The 12,171-nt window shown below is 52.4% G+C and overlaps 1 protein-coding gene across 2 annotated transcripts in view; it reads right to left on the reverse strand.

Annotated features, from left to right (window-relative positions):
- The window catches only part of MLLT1 (MLLT1 super elongation complex subunit), a 64,924-nt gene that overhangs the window by 40,535 nt on the left and 12,218 nt on the right, over positions 1-12,171 (reverse strand). For both annotated transcript variants that reach the window (XM_060007557.1, XM_060007556.1), the window contains exon 3: positions 6,322-6,404. In XM_060007557.1, the coding sequence (XP_059863540.1) occupies positions 6,322-6,404 (83 nt within the window). The remainder of the gene's footprint in view (positions 1-6,321; positions 6,405-12,171) is intronic.

A 12,171-nucleotide genomic window follows, 5' to 3' on the forward strand; every position in this document is an offset into this window, starting at 1 on the left:
TAAACAGATTCAGTAAAGTTGCAGGGTACAAGATCAACACACACAAAAATCAGTTATGTTTCTATATACCAGCAATGAACATTCCAAAAGGAAATTAAGGAAACAATTCCATTTACAATAGCATGCAACAGAGTAAAATATCTAGGAATAAATTTAACCAAGAAAGTAAAATACTTGTACACTGCAAAGTACAAAATGTTTCTGAAAGAAATTAAAGAAGACCTAATCAAACGGAAAGACATCTGTGTTCTTGATTGGAAGACTTCAATACTGTTACGACGTAATGTCTCCAAAGTATTTACAGATTCAATGCAATCTGTATCAAAATTTCAGTGGCCTTTTTTGCAAAAATGGAAAAGCCAAGTGTCAAATTCATATGTAATCCCAAGAGGCCCACAAAAACCAAAATCATATTAAAAAAAACAAACAAAAACCCCCAAAGTTGGAGGACCCACATATCCTGATTTCAAAACTTTCTACAAAACTACAGTAATCAAAACAGTATGGTACTAGTATAAGGACAGACATAAAGACCAATGGAATAGAGAGTCCAGAAATAAAACCAACCATACATGGCCAGTTGATATTCAACAAGGATGCTAAAGCCATTCCACAGGGGAAAACAATCTCTTCAACAAATGGTGCGGGGACAACAGAACGATCACATGCAGAAGAATGAAGTTAGACCCCACCTCATCCCACACACAAAAATTAACTCAAAATGGGTCAACTATCTAAACATAAGAACTAAAACTAGTATAGGGAAACATAGGGGTAAATCTTCATGACCTCAGATTTGGCAATGGAGTCTGAGATTTGACACCAAAAGTGTAACAGAAGAAGAAAAGTAGATAACTTGAGCTTCATAAAAATTAAAAACTTCTGTGTATCAAAGAACATTATCAGAATGTGATAAAAACCCAAAGAATGGCAGAAAACATTTGCAGATCACACATGCAGTAAGAGTTTAATACCCAGAATATATTAAAAACTCTTACAACAATTAAAAAAATAAATATTAAAAAAACGGGCGAAAGATGTATACAGCCATTTCTCCAAAGATACATATATGGCCAACAGCAGGTGAGATGTTCAACACCACTGTCATTAAGGAAATGCAAATCAAAACCTCAACGTGATACCACTTCACACCCACTTCGATGGCTACCACAAAACAAAAACAGGAAATAACAAGCACTGTTGAGGATGGGGAGAAATAGGAACTCTCCTACATCGCTGGTGGGAATATGTAGAGAAGAGTTTGCCAGGTCCTCAAAAAAGTTAAACACAGAATTACCACATGACCCAGCAATTCCACTTCTAGGCATACGCTCCACAAAACTGGAGACTGGAACGCAAACATGTACACGTCCACGCACGTCCACAGCAGCATGAGTCACAGCAGCGAGCAGGCGGAAACAGTCCAGACGTCTACAAACAGACGAGTGGATAAACAAACTGTGGCAGAGTGGATCTTCAATATTCGTGCGTTCCCTGTTTCTGTATTCAGCTACTCACTAAAATTACCTATAAACCCAAAATCAGTCCTCGTGGCTTTCGTGTCCACTTGCAGACAGGCACCGAGTGGTGAGAAAGCAGCTGGCTGCAGGCTCGTCCCCGGCTGCTGTGAAACAAGCTGCACTCGGCCTTCCTGTGCAGTTCTCACACTGAACGAGTGGCCTTTTCACCACGTATGTAGTGCCATCTTTACCAAATTTTTATGCTTCTGCCATCTGAAATGGCCCCAAGCACAGTGCTGAAGTGCTGTCTAGGGTTCCCAAGCCCAGGAGGGCTGTGATGTGCCTTACAGAGAAAATATGTCTGCTGGACAAGCTTGGTTCAGGCATGAATGACGGTGCCTGGGCTGTGAGTTCAATGTTAGTGAATCAACAGTGTACAGTAAATAAGGAGGTTTCAAACAGAAGCACTCAGGAAACAAGGTTACGTATCCACCAGCTGACAACACTGTGACCAGAGGCTCGCAGGAACTTAACCCTTTAGGCCCCCTGTAGCAACCCTTCAGTTTTCACTAACTCAATGTTCCTGGTGACCTTACAGAGAGCATAGCTACTTCGAGTAACGAGAATCGACTGTATGTGCGTGTGCACCCCCACACCGTGGGATATTCCAATCAGCCATAGAAAGGGATGAAGTACTGGCACATGCTACAACTTGAATGAACCTCGAAAACACTATGCTAAGTGAAAGAAGCCACTCACAAAAAGACACGCTGTATGATTCGTTTTGTATGAAATACCCAGAATAGGCCATCCATAGACGGAAAGCAGATTAGAGGCTCCCAGAAGATGAGGGTCGGGGGGACGGGGAGACGAAAAATTTGAAACTGGAGAGGCAGTGGCTGCATAACATTATGAATGCATTAAATGCCACTGAACTGTACACTGTAAAACGCTTAACTGCACGTTACGTGAATTTCACCTCAATAAAAATTTTATTTTACAATTGTGGCATCATAGAAAGATATCTGGCATTTGTCCTCAGTTCCCGGTCTTGGAATTTCCTGAGTGACGGGGTGACAGGAGCGTCTTTTGTTCTACCGAGGCGGCTCTTGGTGGGTCCCTAGATGGTTTCAGGATGGGACTGGTCCCCAGAAAGACCAAGTCTTGATTAGAAGCTCATCCCCCCTCCCGACCTCCAAGCTCCGGGGAGGGGGAGGGCTGGAGATTGAGTCAGTCAGCAGTGGCCAATGACTGACTCATGCCTACACAACGAAGCCTCCATAAAACCCCTCAACATGGGGTTCGGAGACCTCAGGGAGGGCAGGTGAGCGTGGAGGTGCCAGGAGGGCGGTGCATGGGCCCTCTGCCTCTCTCCCACCTGGCTATTCCTGAATTACATCCCATACACTAAACCGGAAACAGGGAGTAAAATGCTGATCGGAGTTTTGTGAGCTGTCAGCAAATTCCAGAACCTGAGGGGGCTGTGGGAACCCCCGATGGATAGCTGATCCATCAGAAGTACAGGAGGCGCAGCGCAGACCTGTGGCTGCCGTCTGAACTGGGGACAGCCCTGTGGGGCTGACCCCTGACCTGCAGGTCTGCGCTAATTCAAGTGGCTAGTGTCAGAAGCGAACTGAACTGCTGGGCACTCCAGTGGTGCCTGGAGAATCAGAGCCGGAGGAGAGGTGCTGGGAAGGACACCGTGCATTTGGAGTCAGAAGCATGTGAGTAAAAACTGCTCAACGGACGTCCTCGGTGGCGCAGTGGCTAAAGACTCCATGCTCCCAATGCAGGGGGCCCGGTTTCCACCCCTGGTCAGGGAATTAGGTCCCACATGCCGCAACTAAGAGCCCATGTGCGGCAACTAAAGATCCCACATGCCACAACTAAGACCCAGCGCAGCCACATAAATAAATAAATATTTTAAAAGTATTAAAAAAAGAAGACACAGATTACTTTTATTAAGTCAGACAGACCCACCCCCCCACACTGCTTCTTTTTTTCGCTTGGGGGAAAGGAGGGCTTTATCTGTAAAAGAACATCCTGCCAACAGGTCAAACGGAACGTGGCCTCAGATAAGTTTTAGCGCCAAACACCACATAACACAGAATTTCTCCAGCTAGCGCCACTGAGGCTAGAACGCCTCACGCTCACACGAGAAAACATCCCGCGCCTGAGAAAGTGTCCTTTCTGCTCTGGGTGCAGATCCCCCCACTGTCCGGAGAGGCCACATGTCATCCTGGGACCTGAAGGCCTCAGAGGCCGCCTGCTCCACTCAACCCGCTCACCCAGGTGGACCCAGCAGTGACATCAACGACACACGTGGATGAAGCCCTTACTCTGTGCTGGGTACCGGGCCACACGCTAGCTTCCATCACTCCGAATCTTCCCAACAGCCTGAGAAGCAGACACAATTAGGAACCCATCTCGTGGACAGAGAAACTGGGGCCAAGAGAAGTGAGCTGTCCACAGTTGCCCCGCCTCTTCTTAGCAGGACAAAGACCAGCTCACCTTACTGACAGCTGGACAGTAGGGCAGGGCTGAAAGCCAACCGCAGCCCTTGCCTATGGCAGGGGGGAAAAGTCACCAGCAGACGCTCTCACGATGTCCCTGGTTCACATGCATCCCACGCCTACAGAAGCTGCTTTTGCCATGAACCGGCACTCACTTTTCCCCACACGTCCCTCAACAGGGACCCACATTTAGACAACAGCTGTACCACACGATACATAAAACAATACTGTCCCTGTCACCCAGAAGCAAGTAAACAACAGAATTCATGAGGAGCTGTCATCCCGGGTCACGCCTGTCTCGGGTATTGAAGCAATGGGTGTGCCTGTGTGAACACACGCTCTGCTGGCCCAAACCCCAGCTCCGCCAATCATGGTGCAGCCCTGACCACACAACCGGGCATCTAGGCGCCCCTTCATCCAGACTGGGGAGATCACCATCCTCTGGGGCCTGTCCGGGTACTAAGTAATAAGCACCGCTCAGCAGAGCGCCTGGCACAGCACACACACCCCACAGGACCTGTGACAGGACCTGCACCCCTTCCCGCTATGGGCCTTGCAGCGCAGGGCTGCCCGCTACAGCCCTGAGGGCAACGCCCCCACCAGGAACAGAGGATTCTAGTAACAGGATGCAGGGCACAGGAGAGCACCCAGCACTTATCCTGAGAAAGGGCTCACGGGGCCACGCCGGACCCAGCACCCAACCCTGCAGATACCAAGGCACCCACAGCTCAGCGCCCCCTCCCAATGGACTCGCTCTGTCTCCTCAACCACTCAGAGGGGCTACAATCAGCATCCTGTTTGCACAGCTTCCCCACGGGGGGCCCCAGGACTCACCCCAGCACTGGCACCCCGCCCCACGTGGACGCCCCCTTCTCCACGCTCCCGGGGCAGCAGGAGGCCTCCCTGAGCATGGTCCCTAAGCTGCAGGGCGCCAGGCCCCTCAGGGTGCAGTATCCATCCCCCACCCGTGCGGACAGGCTGGGCTCTCCTCTCAACAGTGGCCAGTCACTGGGACTCTCAGGCCTCGACGCCCAGAGAGCCTCGGGATGACCCACAGGCCCCGCCGCCAAATCCCGCTGAGCCGCACCCGCTGAGATGTCCCTTGGTGCTCAGGGGGCCGCGGGTGCCCACCTGAGCTCCACCCCAGAGGCCTCTGACGCCACGGGCTCTCAGAACAAGGGGCTCGTTAAGTGAGTGGTGGCACCCTCGGGCCCCCCAGGGGGATGTCCTTCCTGAAAGATGGCAGAGCCGCCCACAGCCAGTCTGGCTGGACTTGTGGAGGAGCAGCAGCCAGCCGGCCACCTTGGAGCCAGCGAAGGGCACTGCTGGCCGCTTGGTGGCACCTGTGAGGATCAGCAGAGGCACGCTGCCAGGGAGGCAACTGTTAAATGTTGGTTACTGGGCTCAAAAAAAAAAAAGCTATGGCCTGAATGTGTCCCCCCCCAATTCCTATGCTGACTCCCACCCCCCACGTGATGGTGCTGGGAGGGGCTTAAGTCACGAGAATGGAGCCCTTGGGAATGGGATTAACACTTCCAGAAAGAGCCCCTAGGCCCCTCGCCGCTTCCACCCTGTGAAGGCACAGCGAGAAGCCTGTGACCCAGAGGATGGAGGACAGCCCTCAGCCGACCACGGCGGCACCCGATCCCAGACTTCCAGCCGTCAGGACGCTGAGCAAACAATTTCTGTTGTTTGTGAGCCATCCCATCTGCAGTATTTTGTTGCAGCAGCCTGAACGGTCTATGACTATTTCTACTTTTTCATTGTAAATGTTTAGAAAATACATATGGAGAGAAATAATACAAAACCCCGCTGTGATCCTGCCACCCAGATTACCTTTGTTAACATCTTTCACGTATATAATTCCTTTTTTCTATAAATGACACACATATAACTTGCTTTCCTCATTCAACAGCATTAAAAGCTCTTTCCCCCAAGGTCATCAAAGATTCTGTTCAGAAGATGCATAAGTGCATCCAACCAACAGCCCACTGTCAGACGTCTAATAACTTCCAGTTCTTTGCCCCTCCTCCCGCGAGGTGACAACCCCTCTAGGACAGGTCATAGACTCCGGCCCCACCCCAGCACGTGGCGGCTGAGCCGGGGACCCTGCCACTTTCAGGATGACTTATGGCGACGTGCCCCGGTACTCCCCCACCTGCTGCCGCAACGTGCCCGGCTCCCCAGCCCTGCCACCACGGGAGGGATGCGCGTGACGCTCCGCCCGCGGGCGCCCAACATGCAGTCTCTGCTACACATGCCGACATCCACCCTGTCACCCGGCGCTGCTGGTCCCACTGGCCCTTGTGTGAGCTGTGCATCCTCCTTGCCGCTACCCGGGCTCCTACCTTGTTCTTGAAGTACACCTCGATGGGCATGATGAAGCCTGCGTAACCCGACTCCTCCACTTTGTAGGGGGGCTCCTTGCACACTGGAAAGAAAGGGAAAACCGCTGTCAGCGCTAGGAGGCCAGCTCCCCCAGCATGGGAAACCCCAGGCCCCGTTCCATGCCAAAGGGGTCAAGAGGAAGAGAAGCAGCGGAGCAGGAGAAAGGTGACCCCGTGGCGCCAGGGTGGGAGAGCGCTGGGGAAGGGGCACGAGACCAGCTACGGCAGCGCAGCCAGCACTGGCCACAGGCCACACAGGTTCAACTGACTGAGGGCAGCACAGCAGTGCGGCTCAGCGAGGTGCCGGGCCAGGGGGCCCCTGGTCTCCCAGCAGGGCAGGCACTCTGCTGTGCCCTCCTCCTGCCATCGCCCACTCAAACATGGATACTGAGGCCCCACTTGGGGCCAGGGACACGGACGCCAGGAGATGGAGATGGACATGGCCCGGTCCCAGCGGGGGCTCGCCTGGGTTCCACCTCAGCACCTAAGCAAAGCATTCCCAGGTGAAGAGTGATGAGAGAGGGAGGGAGGGAGGGGGAGAAAGAAACTAAGAAGAACAGTAAAATAGAGGTAAAACAATCTCCCGCAGTCTCACCCTCCAGGATGAACTGTCAATGTTTTGACAGGTATGCTGTCATTATGCAATGACAGCATTGAGAACAATATTGTTCTCTCGCATGTAAGAAAAAAAATCAGAACTGTACAGATCAAATCCCCCTTGTCCTCCGCCCCTCCCTCTCCTGAGGCAACCAGACCGGGAGATAGGAAAAAATAGGGAAAAACCTTTACACACGTATGTCTGTACTGTAATTCTTAAGGGGGCCAGAAATTGCCAGAAAACAGTGCATTGGAACATAATGAAACATGACTTTTTAGGGCTTCCCTGGTGGCGCAGTGGTTGAGAGTCTGCCTGCCAATGCAGGGGACACGGGTTCAAGCCCTGGTCTGGGAAGATCCCACATGCAGCGTAGCAACTAGGCCCATGAGCCACAACTACTGAGCCTGCGTGTCTGGAGCTTGTGCTCCGCAACAAGAGAGGCCGCAACAGTGAGAGGCCCGTGCACCGCGATGAAGAGTGGCCGCTGCTTGGCGCAACTAGAGAAAGCCCTCGCACAGAAACGAAGACCTAACACAGCCAAAAATAAATAAATTAATAAATTAATTTTAAAAAAGAAACATGACTTTTTAAAAATTAAAACCTCGTAAGATTTTTCTTAAAAAAATCATTTAAAATATCATATACCTCAAATATCTCACGTGTCTCATCTATCTGCGCAAACAAAACTGGTGGGGGGTGGGTTTAGAGTAACTGGGGACCCTCAAGGCCAGGGCTGGCTGGACAGCCTTGCACAGGACCCCGCTCTGCAAACCACAGGGGCGGGGCTCCAGGGAGCTGCGCGGACTGGCGGGTAAGCCGGCCCCAGGGGCTCCCCCTGCCCCTACGCCAGCCACTGTCCTCCAAGCCCAGCTCCCGCTCCCCCCACGCCCCCCAGGAGGGCTCAGCCTGCGCTTCAGGCTCCAGTCCCCACAGCCCGGGGCTTGAGGCATGCTCAGCTGGACGGACTTCCCTGCCAGGGGCGAGGGGGGCCGTCCCGACCGGGCCGTAGGACCCACCGCCCCCGCAGCGTAGCCTCCCGTGGGGGCAGCAGTAGCCCGGCTGCCTCGGCTGAGCGCCCTGAGCACTGTCACCTGACCTCGGGGCCTGCACAGAATCATTACTGCTACCAAACGCTGCACTCGCTCATTCGTGCATTCACTCCACCACTATCCGCGCCCGACAGTGTCAGGTGCCCGGCTGACGCCAGAGGCCAAGGGGACACCTCTGGTCCCCAGGAGTAAGCTCAGTCACCTTCAGTCTGACGGTCAGCCCACCTGGAAGTAAGGAGTGCCCCTGCCTGCAGGCTGGGTCAATGGGCGGTGGCCCAGGCAGCCCGGGGACACTGTGGGGTCAACCTCGGCCCCAAATCCCTATTTGAGCCAGCTCCTACTCTGCTGCTCCTCGGAGAGCCTCCTGGCGGTGCTGGCTGGGCATGCCGGAAGCAGCCCGCCCCAAGATACCTCCTCGTTCCCTCTGAAGCCCGCGGCTCCCGGCGTCGTGCAGGTCAGGGCCCCAGCTGTCCACCGCTCCCCCGAGGACGCCTCAGCCCCTCCTGCCCCTACGGCTCGGTGGCTCGCCCGCCACCAAGCGCTGTGAAGGCTACCTCCAAACATCTCTGGGCTGCACCCCGCTGCCTGGCGCCCTGAGCCTCCGCTCCAGCCCCTCACCAGCCGGCCTGCCTCAGGCTTGCTCCCAGGCCTCTTCTGCAGAGGCCGCGGGAAGGACCCCTCTGAATCACAGATCTGTGTCCCGTGATGGCTCCTCACTGCCCTCAGGACCAACTTCCAGCCGCTCCAGGGGGCCTGCACGGGGCTCCATGCCCTCCAGGCTCATCTCTCACCAGCCCTGCCACGCTGCCCCTCTCAGATCACAGACCACTTCCTCCGGGACCCCTTCACTGAGCAGCAGCCCCCGTCCCCCATCAAGTTCCAGGCTGCGGTTCCCTCCTCCGGCCCCGAGCGTCCTGTATCACTGGGTCTCAGCACTCCTTGTGCTTACTGTCTCCACCTTCCTCAATCCTACACGAGCTCCGGTTCATGCAGTGTGACACCCCCAGAGCCAGCACCATGGCCAGGCCTTTTGGAAACATTCACTAAATATCTGTCAAATACTGCTGAGCGGGCCACATGTCACACCTCTGTCAGGTCATCTACTGAAGTGAGAGGCCTGTCCAGGGACAGGAAGAAATGTGGGCAGGGAGGCCAGGTCACGGCCCGCCTCTCCCCGAGTCTCTCGATCCCGTTTGAGCAGACTGAGGGGGGGTTTCTCCACCTGCATGAACCCTGCCCGCCTAGTGCCCAAGCCCCCCCACAGTGAGCGTCCTGCAGTCTGCCTCATGTGCCCCGGCCTCGCACAGGGCCGGGCACCTGCTTGCTTGCTGAATTAACCTGCATCCAGGAAGGAAAGAGGAAGCAGAGAGGAAGGGTGGCCTGTTCTTGCTGCACAATCCCCCAGCAGAGGAGGGAGGGACCGGGGACCTGCCTGCACCCTCCACCCCAATGTCCATCTCCCCCCGCCCACTCCCAGTCTGAATCCCCTCAGCCATGAAGGCCCGAGTCAGGGCCCCCTCCCGCAGGGACAGCCCTGGCTTCCCTCGGCCTCTGACCCCCAGGTCACTTACTTCCACTCATGTCACCTCTGATCTTCATCTCTCTACCAGACGACAAACCCCTTCAGGGAAGGGACCCTGCTTTGCATTTCTCAATCTCTCTCTAAAGGCCTCTCGGAGGACGGGCACTCCCAGGCTGAAAACCACCTTATCCGTTCAGAGACGGGGCACAGGGGCCAGAGTACAGGCTTCCAGATGTGGGAGACCGAGCAGACGCCACCGGCCTGCCTGCCGTCCCACCTGAGGGCCCATGGCAAGCAAAGTGAGGCCAGGAGGAAACCAAATAATGCCGGGAGAGTAACGGGGAGGGAGGCGATGTGAGCAGTCAAGAACTTTCTGGAAGGCAGAAAGTGGGTGAGAGCATGCCGGGCAAGCAAACAGGAAGAGGAAGCTGCAGCCGGGGACATGGCACAGGCGCTGCAGGGGGGCCTGAGCCCCGGGAGGCCTGGGCTGGGGCATCCGCAGGTGCAGTGGGGAGCGGGTGGCTAGGGGTTTTTCTTGGGGTGATGAAAACGTTCTGGAATGAGAGAGGTGATGGCTGAGCCACTGTACGAACACAATAGACACGAGGATCGTACACATTAAGGGTGAATTTTATCATGTGTGACTCATACCTCAGTAAAGCAGTTATTAAAAAAAAAAAGCCAACCAGAGCGGCTGTGACTGGAACAACAGCCCGGGGTATCCCTCCTGCGACCTTCCCCACCCCACCCCCTGAGTCAGGCCCTTCTCAGTCAGGAAATTGGGGGACCCACTCCCTAACCAGAAACTGCTGGTAAAGCGAACCCATCCTGCCCTGAACAGAGCACTCGGTAAGAGTTCCCACTTGGAGGAAAGAGGCCAAAGAAACAGGAATACTTTGGGGACCACAAGAGAACTTGGGAAAAGGAAAACAAAAACAAAAACAAAAACCTAGAGTCAATGCCCTCAGATGCAAGACTTGCTCAACAAATGAAAACAAAATACTTTTAAAAAGGAAAATTAGAGAGTAAGAAAGGGCTCTTAGACCTTAGTACAAATATAGTACTTACAACTTTTTAATTCAACAAAAAGACCAGAAAATAAATTCGATGGAATCTCCCAGAATGTAGAGCAAAAAGACATTTTTTTTAAAGGGTGAAAGGTGCAAAAACAACTCAGCAGATTAAACAAATGTCAACAGCAGCTAATATTCATAAAGCAACTACTGTATGCCAGGCAGTATTCTCAGCACTTTATACATTTAACTCATTTAATCCTCCCAACAACACTGTGAGGCAGATGCAGTTGTTCCCATTTTACAGATGAAAAGACTTAAACATAGACAAGTTATATAATAAGCATCCTAGAATGCGAAAAAAGAAATTAAATAGGTGGAAAGAAATTGTCAAAGAAATAGAAGCTAAAATGAAGGACACCAGGACTTCCATGGTGGCCCAGTGGTTAAGACTCCACGCTCCCAACGCAGGGGGCCAAGTTCAATCCCTGGTCAGGGAACTAGATCCCACATGCCACAGCTAAAAGAGCCCACATGCGGCAACAAAGATCCCTCACACAGCAACGAAGATCCAGCATGCCGCAACTAAGACCCAGCACAGCCAAATAAATAAACAAATATTTTTAAAAATAGTAATAATAAATAAAATAAAATGAAGGACACCACATGTCCAACATGATGAACAAACACACAACCAAAAAAGATCCCGGAAACAATGTCATAAAACCATCTTAAGTCCTTCTAAAGACAAAACAAAAAACTAAAAAACAGGTCATCTGCAACAGAACAAGAACCCAATAGCATCAAACTTCTCAGAAGACAAAGAAGCGACACTTCCAAAGCTCTAAGTGACAGTAATTCTCCAACTAGAACGTTACACCCAACTAGACTACTATTCAAGTGTGGGAACAGAACAAGGGCACTTCAAATACACTAGGAGTCAAGGAGTTTATTCCCCACACACCTTTCTTTGGAAATTGCTTCAGTAATTAATCTCCTGGGAAACTTCTTGAGAAATTATTCTAGTAAAACAGGAAAATAAACCAAAACATAAGGGTATTAGGTAAATCCCCCCAGGAGAAAAGTAAAGGAAAGTCCCAGCGTGATGGCTAAAGAGGAGCCAGTTCTGACTAGAGGAGGAAGAGACCAGAATGAAATATCTCGAAGGGGAAAAAACTCCACTGAATAAATGAAATGCTGGGGAGGATGGAAAAAAGGCAAAGCACCTTTGATGAAAAAGACACAATGCAAGGATGGGAAGAGAAGCAAAGGGTCAAATATGAAGCGCAGTAAACGGGGCCAAATTTTAACCAAGGATGATAAAAAGAGCCCATCTGACCTTGACATGAGCTTGAGCGTTCTCCTTGGAGTGGCCCAGAGTTCAGAGAGGATCCCGACCAGCCCGACAATGGAGAGAGTCGCTACGGTCAGTGCCCTTTGCCAGCTACCAACTTCTAGACTTAATCTCTAATCCTGGAGTGGAGCAACCTTAATGAAGTCAAGTGTAGCTCTCAGAGGGAGGGGTGTAAGGTTCAAGGAAGACGGGGTGCTCCTGCCCTTCTCTTCCTAAATGAAAAGTCAGGAGACCTTGGCCAAAGTTGACAGCATCGAAGAATGCATTCGTTCTCT

This window comes from Delphinus delphis, chromosome 3 (genome assembly GCF_949987515.2).
Source record: "Delphinus delphis chromosome 3, mDelDel1.2, whole genome shotgun sequence".
Classification (NCBI taxonomy): Eukaryota; Metazoa; Chordata; class Mammalia; order Artiodactyla; family Delphinidae; genus Delphinus; species Delphinus delphis.